Genomic DNA, 16856 nt, shown 5'->3' on the forward strand with positions numbered 1-16856 from the left:
ATCAGGGTTCGGGATCCTTCGGCCCACCAGCTGTTAAACTACACATCCCAGCATGCCCTGCAACACTTTTAGCATGGCCAAATAGTAAAACTGTTGCAGGGCATGCTGGGATGTTAAAGGTCCCCCACGCCTGATTTAGACCATAACCGAATGATATTATGGTGAAATTACTCCGCTCTTAACATCTACTGTAAGTGATGCAACAATACATTCCCTACCCCGCAGCTGCTGAGGCAATTCCCTTATGGCTCCAAGTAAGTGACCTGAGACGGGAGACAGACTTTCAGATAAATATGGCTGTGAGCAGTAAGCAACTCTTGAGTAATTAACTGAGAGCGGATTCAAAGTCATGATCGTATAGTCTACCGTCCTCTACAGGCTGGAGAATATATACAATTACAGTTGGTGTTGCAGTTTAAATTCAGATCAAGTCCTGAAGAAAGAGAGATGACAAAGGACAAGATATACTTTATTGCTCATTTACTTGACATAAAAACTATATTTTGACAACTGTTAATATTAGGATAAAATATCATGTGGGACGATAATGACAGAAATATGTAACGTCACAGAGGAAAGGGGGGGAAAATCAGACCGTAATGAGGAATAAAAAAATAAGTGCAATATATTGGCAGGCAATAAAGGGTTATAATATGTCGGCAGTCTAAATATAACGCCTACGTCTCTTCGTAGATGGATGGAAGAGAGGCGATGAGCTTGCGCAGTGTATATACAAAGTGTGCGGACATCATCGCTATACTGTGCGACGTGTTAGCGTGCATCGCCGGAAGTCGGAAACTTTCTACATTCCTGCGCTGGTGTCACATATACAAAAAGACATTCTGGAAGGTTCCGATCAGCGAAACCAGGCCTGTCCAGCCCGTGGTCGCTGATCTTTATGCTGATGTATGACAGTTATTTGGCACATTAGCACAGAAACAGAACATTCACTGAGCTGCCATCGGGTAAATATTTGGCCTACACTGTACCCGATGTACCGCCATTTATATACACTGAATATTCCAACCAGAACCAAGAACCGTGATATCACCAGATACACCTGGAGGTGACGTATATGTAGCCAGAATATAAGAGCATCCTGTAATAGTGGCGGATATACATGTACAGACTTATCTCCGGTCATGGTGCAGCGGACACTGTACAGGAAATTCCTCCCCCTCTATATAACACTATAGAGCACCTAGGTCTTATACACAGTGGATATGCAACCATATATGTTACAATGAAGCCTTTATACCAGGCATGTCCAACGTTGGCCCCCCAGATGTTGTGAAACTACACATCCCAGCATGCTTTGCCACAGTTTTGCTATTAGAGAATGCTAAAACTATTGCAAAGCATGCTGGGATGTGTAGTTTCAAAACATCTGGAGTAAAAGGTTAAGGGGATGTAGTCAAAACATTGTCAACAGTTATGATGTTGACACTGAAAAAATGTCGACAGATTTCCTGCAAAATATGTTTTTTTTTTCTCAGAATGTTATGAACAGGGTTAGGCGGCTGGGGGGGGGAATGGGGGTCTCCACGACCTGGAATGTCACTGCTGTGTCGATTGTGGTCAGTCAACATCAACATTATGGCCATGTCAAAATATAACCAAGCCCAATGTGAAGTGTAAAACATCCGCTAAAAATGTCAGGGCCGTAGTTGAGGAATATGAATCGCCTTAGTTACTGTCGGCAAATGATCTGAAGTCAACTAATTAAAGTTTAGTTAAATATCGCCCCCCCCCCAAAAAACCGCTGAGAGCGAGGCTGGCATTTTTAGCGGTATAGTTTGCACATCTCTGACAGCGACGTTGGTACGCAAAGGGTTAATGTGGGAAACATCTGCTGAGGTGCCCTTATAATTCAACTGGGGGATACTGAGTTAATCCCCAAAATAGGTCTTCCTAAATTGTCCCTAAACGCCTACCACCGGCCCCACCGCCGTATGTTTCAGCAGTGTAGGGCAAAATGCTAGTCTCACCACTATACACATACCCGCCGATGTTGGCTTTGTGCTATTGCTGGGCTCCGCTGTAAACACAAGACTCGTAACAGCTGAACCCTGCCGCTGGCATAACCTACAAGACAAGTAGGGATTACATATATACGGTCTGCTCTATTAAAAGTGGATTTAATATCAATTTTGTTTTTTAAAGGGCTAAAACGCACATGATTTATTGTACGGGTTTATAAATGTTAGAAAATGTGTAATTTAGCCCCAGAAACACATCATCAAATGATATCAATATTAACTCAATCAATAATAATAATAGAGAATGTACCCCTACAGCTCTTGACAGCAACGCTTCCAAGTAAGATTTGCCTGGGATATTAGGGATACCAATGAAGACAAAATAAAAAAAATCCTATGAAATTGGGAGTAGTATTTTAAATGTTGTTCTCTACTGTATCCGTAATGCTAATGACAAAGAGGGCAAATGGTCTCCTCTACAGGCCGGGGGATATGAAATGAAAACATGGTGGATGTTCCCCCTGTCAGCATTTGGATGATATAACGATGTACTCTTTTATTTAAGTGCTAATCGTTTATGAAATATTAAAATGTCACAATTAATTTGATGACAGCTTCAGCGGGTACAGGCTGATCTCGGGCTATTTCTGTCTCGGCTCAGAGGAAAATGTGCATTAATTAGACTAAAATCAGATGGGAAACGTGTTTTACTACAAGCGTCACAGCGAGACAGAGCTGGGTGATATCGGTGCAATCCTCCCCAATTCACGGACAGTATATAATCCCCTTTGCACCAAACACGGCAGATTTCTCTGTATCCCGTAGATCTGACGGCTGATTTGCTCATTTGCAAAATAACAGTTTCTGGAATCTTCAATCTCTACATTTTAAAACTGTTACTATTAAGCTCAGGCGTAACATAGACAAGAGAAGCTTAGGGGTGGATTTCTCTGTAAAGTTGTCTCCTGTTTTGAATGATTTGCATTCAGATACCTCAATCGCGTTAAGAGAACTACATGAAAATGCCTATTATTTCCCCCTTAAAGCTGGGGGACAGTGTTTAGCAAATTACCACTTACGCAGTGGAGTTGCTCCCAGAGACATTGGAGGCAGTGGATGCTGGGCTCCAGCTGTCAATGGGGCACCAAGAAAGGAGGCTGCTGTGCTAGGACAGATCTATCTCCACTCATTTTATAGAAAGATGATAGTCACTGCTGATTTACAAACCAACTTTGCAGCCCCCTTGAGCTGTAGAGTCTCGGAATGTGAGATAACAGTGTTTATATAGTGAGCTACAGCTTCACTGCTTTTAAAGAGAGCAGAAGTTATTTTAAGGAAATGTGTTAATTAATATAATACAACTTTCAGGAGGGTATAAAAAGATTGGATAGAGATATAATTGTGAGAGAATGTATCAATCATTCTGATTTTCTACAGGGACTTGAATCTGCCTTAAAATGTAGAAAAGTGACTTACAGGTATAGGTCAGTATTATGTGCTTGTTATGGTCACCCATATCATGTTACGTTTTCTCAATCACTTACTTTATTGGTAAAACATTTCCTAATGCACACTATAAGCTTTCTGAGTCCAATACAAGTGATCTAGGTGACAGCTCACCTACTGTCTCCCTGCGCCTGTCCCAGACATCTACGCTGACCCCTAACAACAGGCTCTACAATCTACAGTATGCTGGTTGCCGGACGCGGTGGAAGTAATACACATTTATTTCACAGACTACTAGAAGGAATGGCAGTAAGTAATAAATAAAATAAACATTGTTAAATAGTGAAATTGGCAAAAATTGTTTCGGTGGATGCTGTGGTTATAATTGTATAGCACTCCTCGCCAGGGCAGCCGAGGGGGGGGGGGGTGGGGGGGTGGGAGCGGGTACTAATTACCTGGGCCCGGCTTTCCTCTCGGCTGCCCTGCTCCTCGCTCTATTAGAATCTCACTGACTTTGCGTAGCTTCAAACATGCACTGAAAACCCACCTGTCCATCATAGCGTACCCCTTCCACCACATAACCATGTCACTGGGTCGCTCATCACCCCCTCCTACATTGGCCATCTCTATCTCTCTACCTCCTGCTCTCTGATCCCCATTCACATGCTCACCCCTCATGTCACCTGTCTGTTCCCCCTCTCCATGGAGCAGGGCCCTCCTTCCTCCTGTTCTCACAGTCCTCTTCTCTAGCACATCAGTGATCGCCAACCCCTACTCAGTGGCTATTTAGCTCAGAATCCCTCTCGCTCACAAACATTCTTTACTCCTGCTAGTCACACTGTCACTATTGGAGACCGGTTCCACTCTCCGCCGATTTACGCACTCGCTCACCCGGCTCCCCAGCTGTACTGAGAATTGTTCTGCGGTTATTCTGTGTGTTATCTGCATACTGTAATGTTCTGTGTACCCTGCACTGTCCTACGGCTGCCGGATGTACGGCGCTGCATACCACTTGTGGCGCCGTGTAAATCCAATGTAGTAATAACATCCAAACAAAGTATGGTAAATTATTTTGACATTTAAAGTATTCTATTAAGAGTCCTACATCTTGTCATATCCGAGAAATGAGTAGATATGGGGAAAGGGGTTAGTGATGCGCTTTTGTGCTAATATATATTTTGTGCTTACTATTGTCTTTGAAAACTTATTCCAGAGCAAATTCCATGATGTATGTAAAGGCAGTAACGAGCGATACAGCGACAGAGCAGCAAAATGCGGACCCTGCACAGACCCCTCCCATGTGCGGACCCTGCACAGACCCCTCCCATGTGCTTCCAGAGAGACAATAAAAAACATAATTTACATATTGTGACGATAACGGTTATTCCTGCTCCAGTCTCAGATATAATGCAGTTCCGTTATCCTGAATTAATATCCTGCAATTTATAAACGGCGTGACGTAGAAGTGGTGGTGACATCACACCTGTGCTATGATACCGTAAGTTTTTTTTTTTTTTTTTAAAGGTCACTTTCTGAATGAGGACTTGTAACATTCTCGACTCCTGAATGAGCAATTGTATAAACACTATATTGTAATACTGCTTGTGGCTCCCATTTCTAGCGAAGTCTATATACAACATGTCAACGTCAATGCTAAATATGAACCCTGCCATCTGAGCGCAGGGACTTAATACACATTTTTTAAATACTTGGTGTACATGGAGACAATGCTGAGATGGATGATATTCGCTCTGTGCTATAACCAGAATGACTGCCGGAAGAATGAGTCTTTTGTCCTCCATCGCCGTTTACAATGAGCCGCCTCTTTCTGTGTCAGCGGACGGGCAGGAAGGCCGGAGCTCTGTGTGGGCTTGTAGCAGTTCTGCAATCTCACTGTGGGCGGAATCGGCAACAATGGACAAAGCCGAGTTCCCGGCCTGTTTTAAGGAGACAACAAAAATGTACGTCAGAAGTCAGCAATAGTGCTTACTGATAACTATAGTATGGATTTTATTGTCTGGAAAGTGGAAACAGTACAATGGTAGCCCTTTTGCTTTTTCTTAAAACAGAAACACCCGTACAGATTTGTCCACACATAGATTACCCCCCTCCTGCATTAAACCACCCTTCTAGTGGCACTGGGGTGCATGACTTTCCGTTAAGATGCTATATTCTGTGTATGACCGTGGCTGTGTCAGCATGGGAAATGCCACGTTACAGTGTTTTCCTGCCAAACACTGTCATGTAGCGCACAGAATATAGGCAGGATGCACATCATTTTAATCAGCAAATGCTGCATGTGCGTCCTATTTGCTCTGCGAGTAGCAAGTATTTTGACGAAAAAAAAGATGCACGCAAAAGACAGTTTGTGCTGCAGAGACTCATGGTGGCATTATTTTATTGGTACAAATGGAAATGTCATTTTTTGCATAGGACTAAGCAATGAAGGAGCAGTAATAATGTAGGGACATAGAACCATAACTGGAATTATAATAATAATAAATCTGTATAATAAAGCAAAAAGTTTACGGTGCCTGATTGCATTTTATTAATATTATAAAAATGATAATAATAATAAAACAATATCATCAGGTTGGCATGTACTAACTATATGTATGAGAGCTGAGGAGTCAGTAACATCTGTGATGTTACTTGCAGAATGTTCCAGGATACTGTATGCAGTCTCCAAACACCTGTTATTTCCCATACTTACTGATCACATAGAACCTCCCGATAAACGCATATACTCCCGATAATTACCCAATAACAGCAACTGAGCATTATTCACAACCACAAGTGTATAACCATATAGAAATGGGGGGGGAAGCACACAGGGTTACCCTCCGTAACCTGGTAAAGTAATGAAAAGGAATATATATATATATATATACTAGGTGATTCATCGCGCCCTACGGGCGCTCTTCACACCGTCGTAAGGGGCTGCGCCCCCTTAATTTGTGAACGTTTGTATATGAGAAATATGGTTAGAATTGTATGAAAGATGCCCTGTATTGCAACTTAGGTGTCCGCGAATCGCGGGAGGGGGGGTCGCAGAGGGTGCCGCGAATTGCAGGAGGGGGGGTCGCGGGGGGTGCCGCGAATTGCAGGAGGGGGGGTTGTGGGGGGGTGGATGCTGCGAATCGCGGGAGGGGAGGGATTGCAGAGAATCGCGGGAGGGGGGTCGCGGGGTGGGGTGCCGAGAATCGCGGGGGTGTGTGTGTGTGCCGTGAATTGTGGGAGTGGGGGTTGCGGGGGGGGGTGTGACGCGAATCGCCACAAGAAAAAATCAACACAGAAAGGTCAACACATGTAAATGTTGACATAAGTGTGGCACTTCATTGGTGTCCATGTCGACACATGAGAATGAATATGAAAATATTCAAAAAATGAAAAAAAAAAACTTCAAAAACTCATGTCAACCTTTTTCATTGTCGACCATAGCCATGTCAGTGTTTTCCATGTGCAATTTAATTCTGGAGCTGCCGCGAATCGCGGGGGGGTGCCGCGAATTGCGGGAGGGGGGGTCGCGGGGGTGGGTGCCGCGAATCGCGGGAGGGGGGTTACGGGGCGGGGGTTGCGGCGAATCATGGGAGGGGGGTCGCGGGGGTGTGCCGTGAATCACGGGAGGGGGGGTCACAGGGTGGGGTGCCGAGAATCGCGGGGGAGGTGTGTGTGTGTGTGTGCCGTGAATCGCGGGAGTGGGGGTTGGGGGGGGGGGGTGTGACGCAAATCGCCACAAGAAAAAATCAACACAGAAAGGTCAACACATGTAAATGTTGACATAAGTGTGGCACTTCATTGGTGTCCATGTCGACACATGAGAATGAATATGAAAATATTAAAAAAATGAAAAAAAAAAACTTCAAAAACTCATGTCAACCTTTTTCATTGTCGACCATAGCCATGTCAGTGTTTTCCATGTGCAATTTAATTTTGGAGCTGCCGCGAATCACGGGGGGTGCCGCGAATTGCGGGAGGGGGGGGTCGCGGGGTTGGGTGCCGCGAATCGCGGGAGGGCGGGGTTCACAGGGGTTCCGGTGGGGGGTTGCCGCGAATTGCGGGAGGTGGGGGGTCATGGGGGGTGCCGCGAATCGCCACAAGAAAAAATCAACACAGAAAGGTCAACACATGTAAATGTTGACATAAGTGTGCCACTTCATTGGTGTCCATGTTGACACATGACAATGAATATGAAAACATTCAAAAAATGAAATAAATCTTCAAAAACTCATGTCAACCTTTTTCATTGTCGACCATAGCCGTGCCAGTTTTTTGCATGTGCCATTTAATCCTGGGGCTGCCGCGAATCGCAGGGGGTGCCGCGATTTGTGGGAGGGGGGGGGTTGCGGGGGGTGGGTGCCGCGAATCGCGGGAGAGCGGGGTTCATGGGGGTTCCGGTGGGGGGTTGCCGCGAATTGCGGGAGGGGGGGGGGTCGCGGGGGGTGCCGCGAATCGCCGGAGGGGGGGTTGCGGGGGGTGTGACGCGAATCGCCACAAGAAAAAAATCAACACAGAAAGGTCAACACATGTAAATGTTGACATAAGTGTGGCACTTCATTGGTGTCCATGTCGACACATGAGAATGAATATGAAAATATTCAAAAAATGACAAAAAAAACTTCAAAAACTCATGTCAACCTTTTTCATTGTCGACCATAGCCATGTCAGTGTTTTCCATGTGCAATTTAATTCTGGAGCTGCCGCGAATCACGGGGGGGTGCCGCGAATTGCGGGAGGGGGGGTCGAGGGGGTGGGTGCCGCGAATCGCGGGAGGGCGGGGTTCACAGGGGTTCCGGTGGGGGGTTGCCGCGAATTGCGGGAGGTGGGGGGTCACGGGGGGTGCCGCGAATCGCGGGAGGGGGGGTTGCGGGGGGGTGTGACGGGAATCGCCACAAGAAAAAATCAACACAGAAAGGTCAACACATGTAAATGTTGACATAAGTGTGCCACTTCATTGGTGTCCATGTCGACACATGACAATGAATATGAAAAAATTAAAAAAATTAAAAATAAATCTTCAAAAACTCATGTCAACCTTTTTCATTGTCGACCATAGCCATGTCAGTGTTTTGCATGTGCCATTTAATCCTGGGGCTGCTGCGAATTGCGGGGGGGGGCCGCGAATCGCGGGAGGGGGGTCGCAGGGGGGGTGCCGCCAATCGTGCAAGGGGGGGTCGCGGGGGGGTTCTTTTTGCCGCGAATAGCGGGAGGGAGGTCGCGGGGGGGGTGTTTTTTCCGCGAATCGGGGGGGGGGGGGTGTCACGGGGGAGGGTTTGCCACGATTCGCGGGAGGGGGGGGTCACGGGGTGGTGGTTATGCCGCGAATTGCGGGAGGGGTCGTGGGGGGGTTCTTTTTGCAGCGAATCGCGGGAGGGGGGGTCGCGGGGGTGTTTTTGCTGCGAATCGCGGTAGGGGGGGTCGCGGGGGAGCGGGTGTTTTTGCCACGAATCGCGGGAGGGGGGGGGGGCGCGCGGGGGGGGGAGGTTTTGCCGCAAATCGCGGGAGGAGGGCGCTCACCTGGTGGCTGTGGAGTAGCAGTGCTGGGCAACATGGGAAGGCAGTGGGTGTCTGACACTGTCTGTGGGCTCACTGGGCTGGTTCTCTGTCACATACCTCCCAACATGACCCTCTCCAGGAGGGACACAATGCTCTGTTTCTAGACTTCCCCTTAATGTATGATTGCCATCACCTGTTTTAAACAGGTTAATTTCTCAGAAAGGTGTTCAGCACAGATGAAGGCAATCACACATTAAGAGGAAAGTCCAGGAACAGAGCGTTATAGACACAGACACCCACTTTGAGTGACAGATGTAGCCAAATATATAGGAGATATATATATATATATATATATATATATATATATATATATATATATATATAGGTGGGGTTACATCCACCTGCATGCCTCAGCCAGTGATTGTTGTTGTTGCAACAAATATTGGAAGAGCGGAAGATGGGACTGCGGAGGCGGAGTTGTTGAAATTCAAGCAAGAGTGACGGTGGAGAAACAGAGCGGCAGGACATAGACAGCACGGAGGGAACAGACAGAGGAGGGGTGAAGGTGGAGAGCATAGGGAGAGATATAGGATATGAGAAGGTGAGAGATCAAGAGAACAAGATGCTGGAGGGTAAAGAGAGAATGAAGAAAAGAGAGTTGGGGAAGTTATTACTGTAAGTCCATGTTCGTGTGCTCAGGTGTCGACACACATAAAAAGTAAAACTTGTGTCAACCTTTTCAGTGTCGACATTTTACTTGTCAATGTTGATCTTGTATACATTGACCTTTTGGTGTGGACAAATTGAATGTCAACCAAGACACTGGGGTTTATTGAGTAAGATGTGAGTTCTATTGAAGTTGGGATAGCAACCAATCAGATTGTACTTCTTATTTATTTAGCACCTTATAGAAGATATTAGATAGAATCTGATTGGTTGGCCATAGCAACATCCCATCTTCTATAGAACCCCTATCTTAGTAAATTTCCCTGCCTGTGACATGATCCACACCCCCAATGGAAAATCTCCACAATGAGTTGGGGATCTACACTGCTAATGCCCTCATTAACCCAATATAGTTGGATCTTCTTATATGGCAGAGATGACTACACTCCTGGTTGGGTAGACTAGTGATCCTTAAGCTGAATCTCCTGCCCTGACTACTTTGCATATTCCAGACCCTCACCGCGCATGTGGGTCCTAAAACTCTCCATGCGCAAGATTAGGTGGAACCACTCCCAGTGGCCGGAGAGCGTCTCTAGACACCTGTCTTTACTATTCAGATTCCCATCCTAAGACACAATGAATAACTCTGGAGACCTCCTCCCAGAACATCTCACTACGGTCAACTGTGTGGGGGGGGGGTCTTACTTGCCACTAGATCTACCTCACCCTGGGGTAGATTTATTAAGCTTGGTGAAGTGATAAAGTGTCTGGTTTTTATCACCAGCCAATCAGCTCCTACCTATCATTTTTCAAACCAAGCCTGTAACTACACAGTTTGGAGCCGATTGGCCGTTGATAAAAACCAGACAAGTTATCACTTCACCGAGCTTAATAAATCTACCCCTTTGTCACCACCTTCTCCTCCATATGGCACTACAGTAACACCCATCATTCGAGCACTTCCCTTCATTCCCCTATCACTCCCTTTTGGCAAAACCCAGCCTTCCCCTAGAACGTTGCTCTCATTCGCCAGTTGATTTAGAAAATCCCTAATATTCCTAAATAACATGTTCCATGCTTTGTGATTGGTTTACATACAGCAGCTCAACACCTTGAAGAGATCCTTCCAACAGCCTTTCGGATCTTCTACAATAAATGTCAAATGTACGTCTGGACTGTTTGGGGCATTTATAGCTTTTCCATTCAGCTTTCTTCTTTGATTTACTTGAAATTTATTGACTTTTTTGTTTCTAAAACGCATATGAATATTTATGAAAATAACCTGTTATTATCCTCCATATTTTATTATACTATTCTTTGTACAGCCAGTTGCCCCCCCATTCATTTTTCTGTACTGCAATGGTAGCCTCATCTTACTTTAATCCTTTAAACAACCTCACAATGACCAGTCAAGGACTGAGCCTCAACGTTCCACCCCGCAGAACACATTAATGTCTGGGTATCCTCTAGGTCTTAAACACAGTCAGTCATTAGTGATGTCTGGTCTCGGACCTTAGGCAAAGCACCCTATAGTCCCTAATTTCCCTCTTGGTATGCCACAGTGTTGTTAACTACAATGGCCCAGGAGGGTCAAAAAGTTTCCCACTTACAATAATTAGACCAGATTATTGGGTCATCAACTACTTGATACAATTTAAAATTAAAATATTATGGCATTGCCTCCTTACAATAACATTTTGATAGAAAAGGGTAATATAGTTTACCATTGCCAATAAATGTACCGATGTTTGCCAGCTTTCTAGATTTGCCCATGGAGGAAATAATAATAGAATTCCCCTCCTCATGCCTCTAGGTTCCTCCTTCCTGCAGAAGTACCCTAAAGAACCTGTGATCAATCATCACAGCCAGCTTACAACAATTAACGTTTCCTGTACGAGGCTATAAAAAGGGACCCTGCCTCTGTAATCACGCGTAGGTTAGTGCAGCACTGCTTGTGTGTGTAATCAGATTATTATAAATCACGTTGTAATTGCAAACTGTCTCATCTAATCTCCCAGGTTTAATTTTAGCCTTTTCCTTCCTTTAAGTTCTCTATATTTAGGGAAAGCCCCCTTCTCTACTCATCTATAATAATGTACGTGGCGGGGTGGGCTGAGCCCAACAAGGTCAAAGCAAGCCCGTGTACATTGTTTGCAATGCCAAATTTTATTATAATCCTGTCCAGGTCATGTTGGGGATGTAGTGTCCTATGTTGGAATATTATGTGACCGCGGCTCTATCCGCATATGAAATGCTACTATTTTGTATGCAGAAACCCTGTAATGTTCCATTCCATATGTAGATAACCGGCGTGACCCACACACAGAAACAAGGCATATTTTAATCAGCAGAGTCTGCTTGTGCATCCTAGTCACAAACCAAAAAAGTCACCCAATAGTGCCTCATGAGACCAATCAGCTCACTCACGGCCAGGGCCGTTTCTAGAGGCGGACAAGCCGTGCAGCAGCCCGGGGCGCCGCACGGCTTGTCCGCCTCTGAAACAGCCAGGGCGCCCGGCAGTCTCCCCCCCCCAAAACCCTGTAGCCGCCGTAGCTGCCATAGCCGCCGCCGCTGTCTCCCCGACTACACGCTGGAGAGGGGAGGGGAACGCATCGTGCGTCTCTCCGTCCCCTCGCTCAAGTCACTGGGCTGCCGCTGTCAGCCAATCAGATCTCGGGCGCGAGATATGAATGGCTGACGGCTCAGCTCAGGTACACACACTGAAGGGGAAGGAGAGAGGCAGGATGCGCTCCCCTCCCCTCGGAAGCAGCATAGAAAAAGTGAGTTTGGCACTGTGGGGGCATATATTTGTGGCACTGTGGGGGCATATGTGTAGCACTGTGGGGGCATATATTTGTGGCACTGTGGGGGCATATGTGTAGCACTGTGGGGGCATATATTTGTGGCACTGTGGGGGCATATATTTGTGGCACTGTGGGGGCATATATTTGTGGCACTGTGGGGGCATATATTTGTGGCACTGTGGGGGCATATGTGTAGCACTGTGGGGGCATATATTTGTGGCACTGTGGGGGCATATATTTGTGGCACTGTGGGGGCATATATTTCTGTCACTGGGGGCATATGTGTGGCACTGTGGGGGCATATATTTCTGTCACGGGGCATATGTGTGGCACTGTGGGGGCATATATTTCTGTCACGGGGCATATGTGTGGCACTGTGGGGGCATATATTTCTGTCACTGGGGGCATATATTTGTGGCACTGTGGGGGCATATATTTGTGTCACTGTGGGGGCATATGTGTAGCACTGTGGGGGCATATATTTGTGTCACTGTGGGGGCATATGTGTAGCACTGTGGGGGCATATGTGTGGCACTGTGGGGGCATATGTGTGGCACTGTGGGGGCATATCTGGCACTGTGGGGGCATATTAGTAAACGGCATCAGTTGTGCGGCAGCGGCACATGGGGCATAATGTGTAATGGGCATTACGATGTGTGGAGTATTGTGTAATTGCCATCACAGAGTGGGGTCTAATGGGCATCTTGGTGTGCGGTGTGCTGTGTAATTGTCATCACGGTGTGCGGCGTAATATGTAATCGTCATCACAGTGTACGGCGTAATGTGTAATTGGCATCACGGATAAATAGTGTATAATGATTTAAGTAGCCTGTCATTGTTTGGCCTTGATCTGTGAGGCGTACTAGGTCACTGTGTGTGGCCTTCAGCCGGCCAACTTAAGTGCGGGAGGACAATAACAATTCCTGCAGCAACCAATGTCTGGTCATGCAGGTTGCAAAAGTGTGATATAAGGTAATTGTTTTCCTGCTAGACCACGCCTCACATTAAGCCACACCCCTTTTAAAATTAAGCCACACCCCCTATTTCGGCGCGCGCAATTTCTATTATCCCATGTTATGTATTGGGGGGGGGGGGGGGGGCGCATTTTTTTTCTTCGCCCTAGGAGCTAAATTGTCTAGAAACGGCCCTGCTCACGGCAGGCGTATGAGGCACCCCTGTGGGCACTGAACACCCCAGCACCGGCCTGGACAATGCACTTTTTTACAAACTCAAAATCTCCATAAAAAAAACAGTAAGAGGTCATAAAAAAAACCTGCACTCATCATGTGCCCCTCCCACAAAGAAAAATAACCACATAAAGATAACAGGAATGAAATAAGTACATTTTACAAGGTAGGAAGCGGCAGAAAAGAACAAAGCATTTTTCGGGAAAGTAGAACAGCGTAGTTTGGCTGTATTTCCTGATGGCTCTCGGCCGGTGCCCCTCTGCCAGCTGACACATACCAGGCATACCACCGTTATCTGGAACAGGATTTATAGGCCAGGTAACAGAGCGGGTTAATGTTTTGCAGCGTTGATAAAGATCTCAGGACCCAGGGGCTGAGCGGTGTGAATATGGCAGCGGATATTGAGCTGGAAGCAATGCGATGTCCTGGCCGGGCCTGTATGGTTGCTGTGCCATAGTCCCGCCAGCTCAGACTATACCCCAGCAGCCTCTCCCTGTGGGAGTTGAGGTATTTTGTAATAATCTGGAATTCCATCCTCTGCACAGTATTATACTTCTTGTGTCAACGTGATAAAGGAGAAAAGTTCACAGGAAGATGAAATATTACACCGAAGGCAGGAGCTGTGTGGATGATGCTGGGTGGTCGCTGGCTATACATTCCCAGGGCCCGGGCAGCCTGTACGTTCTGCAGCTATGGGGATGTCAGTCAGGACTCCTGCATTCCTCTGTGTGTGAAGGGGAACAGGTCTGAGTGAGGGCACTGATGGCAAACAGGCTCTGCCGCAGCTGCCAATCATTACCCTGGTTTACTTCGGCCCTCTACAAGCACCTCATCCCCACCTGGGGAGCAGCACATCACTTCAGGGGATGCCACCCCAAGACAAGGAAATGCCCGCATATTGCGGGACTGCGGGCAGGGCTAAATTACATCATGCCCATCTTCAGCTCCGCCCATTCATAGGTTTGCAATGTGCTTAATGTCATTCTGCCCGCATCCCTGGGAAGCAGGGTGGATGCGGGAGGACCAGCTACAGTATACTTCTGGGGCAGTGGGATACTAACCTAAAAACTGAAAGCCGCCCACAGCTTCCGTGAGGGTAGACAAGTATGGCCAGAGGTACAGGGGCAATCCCAGCTGTTACATTATACTACATAGGAATACAAATACAGTGTATTGCTGTTATTAATCTGGTACATTATCATGCATGCAAGAGCTGTATTTGCTATATATTTATCAAAGGGTCCAGACCATACACTAATAGTTAGGCAAACCTCCGAAGAATAGCCACACACCTAAGCATAGTGTCGTACCCCTCTTTTTCGTAGTGTCGTACCCCTGCATTCCCTTAGTGGGCACTTTATGCCCCCCTGGCTCTAGTCCGACACTGGTCAAGGGGAATGTGTATTACTTGCTCAAAAAACAGGCTTGGAAGATGCCAGCCAGTTCCTAGTTTTATATATATATATATATATATATATATATATATATATATCGTTATTGTCTACTCTGGATATGTCCTCTCCGGGAGAAGCCCGTAGAAGAGATGCAGAGGCAGTACATTGGGGGGTGCGGGGACAAGGTGACATCACTAAGCCCCACCCCCATGCCACACAAACGCCGTGATTTGTGGGTATACGGGGAGGGGCTAAAATTATGAGATTTTGCATCTCCAGAGAGTCGAGAATTCTGACTTTTACTTCAGAGGGAAGGGACAAGGGGAGGCTCCAGGAAGAATGCGGTAGACTTGGCTCCAATTTTCAGGAGCCTCTCGGCAATTTCGGGAGGGTAGGCAGGTATGATATGGTTCCTTACATCCATGCCAGCCTGTACGGGTAATACCCAGCACATACCATGGTGGGCGGCACTGAGCAGTTGTCCTTACATATACAACCAGAATATACTGAGAACTGCTGTACACAACAAAAGAATCAAGTAAACAAAAGAGGTTCTGTAATTGTTGATTCTGATTGGTTGGAATGATGTCTCTGACCCCTCCCCCTGAGCCAGACACATCCCCTGCCTTCTCCTAGCCGATAAAGAGATACTTTGCAATGTGGTTCCTGCTTTCCAATTTGCACATGTTCTTAAATGGCTGGCGGACGAATTGATAATTAAGTGCTGCTTAGAACCACTTTAATCGCCAACATAAACCTGCACATTGGGCCTCCAGTGACGGCCTGTCCTCCCCACAGAAATCTGGGATTACTCAGAAGCCATCCTGAACTCATTTTCTACCTCATCGCGTAGATTTTGGTGCCAAGTGTGTTAAGTCTCCTAATAAATATTATTCAGTTATACATGTTAGGGCAGCGTTGCATGTAATTGAATTTGTTTCCACTTCCTTTACTGACTGTAAATGTCCATCACAAAATCCTAATGTACTCTGTAATGTCAGCGCGAGAGGGGAAATGTTCAGCCACCGCGGCTGCCCGCTCATAAGGATCTGTGTGGTCCTGTAACGCTGTCACCAAAGGCACTGTAAGATCTGCGCCTGTCCTGAGGTGACATTGAGGATGGATGGCCGACGGGAGAGCCCTCAGCCCTTCACCGAATAGGTGTAGCTGCTTGTTAGAGAACCTTTGCATTTGCCAACAGATGAATTCCTATGAATGTCAGGGCTACTGTAGATCTGGTTACTGTTGTGAACCGAAATGCCAGTAAGGAAAGGAAAGGATGGCAGTTGGAACAAAGTAGTATTTAAAATACATTGGTTTGACCAGAACATTCTGTACATCAACAGCTACAGTATAGGGGACACATACGGATGCCGGAATTCACACCAATGATGTCAGGTTAGTATACATACTTCCAACAGGTCAGGTAAGTATACTTACTTTCCCCTGAACCCCCCCAGACAGCCACCCCCTAACCCCCCCATGCTAGTGCCTAGCCCCAACCCCCATACCTGGCCACCTATACTTTACCCGCCCATCCCGCACCCCAACCCCCACTTCCTAAGAGTCTAACCCTTCCTCCCTGGAGCCCAACCTTAAGCCCCCCTGGTGCCTAAACCTCCCCCCCCCCACCAACCCCCTATCAAATGTCTAACCCTCTGTCCCCGCAGTCCAAATTCTTAGTTCCCCCTAGTACCTAAACATACCCCCCCCCCACAGTCCAACTCCAATCACCCTTCTGTGTCTACTCTAAGTCTCAATCTCAGCAGCCTAACTGCAAAAATCTACCCCCCCCCCCCCAACACCATTCCGACAGTCGGCATTACAGCACCGCTCTCCTGGTGGTAGTTGGGTGCATCGGTATTGTGAATGCCGGCATCCTGA

At 46.8% G+C, this 16856-nt stretch overlaps 1 protein-coding gene across 6 annotated transcripts in view; it reads right to left on the bottom strand.

Annotated features, from left to right (window-relative positions):
* Nucleotides 1-453: 453 nt before the first annotated feature.
* The window catches only part of KANK4 (KN motif and ankyrin repeat domains 4), a 152078-nt gene continuing 135675 nt past the window's right edge, over nt 454-16856 (bottom strand). For all 6 annotated transcript variants that reach the window (XM_083157656.1, XM_083157655.1, XM_083157654.1 and 3 more), the window contains one exon: nt 454-5362. In XM_083157656.1, coding sequence (XP_083013782.1) covers nt 5234-5362 — 129 coding nt within the window. In that variant the 3' untranslated portion in view covers nt 454-5233. The remainder of the gene's footprint in view (nt 5363-16856) is intronic.

The sequence above is a fragment of the Crinia signifera genome, chromosome 8 (genome assembly GCF_055691185.1).
Source record: "Crinia signifera chromosome 8, ASM5569118v1, whole genome shotgun sequence".
Classification (NCBI taxonomy): domain Eukaryota; kingdom Metazoa; phylum Chordata; class Amphibia; order Anura; family Myobatrachidae; genus Crinia; species Crinia signifera.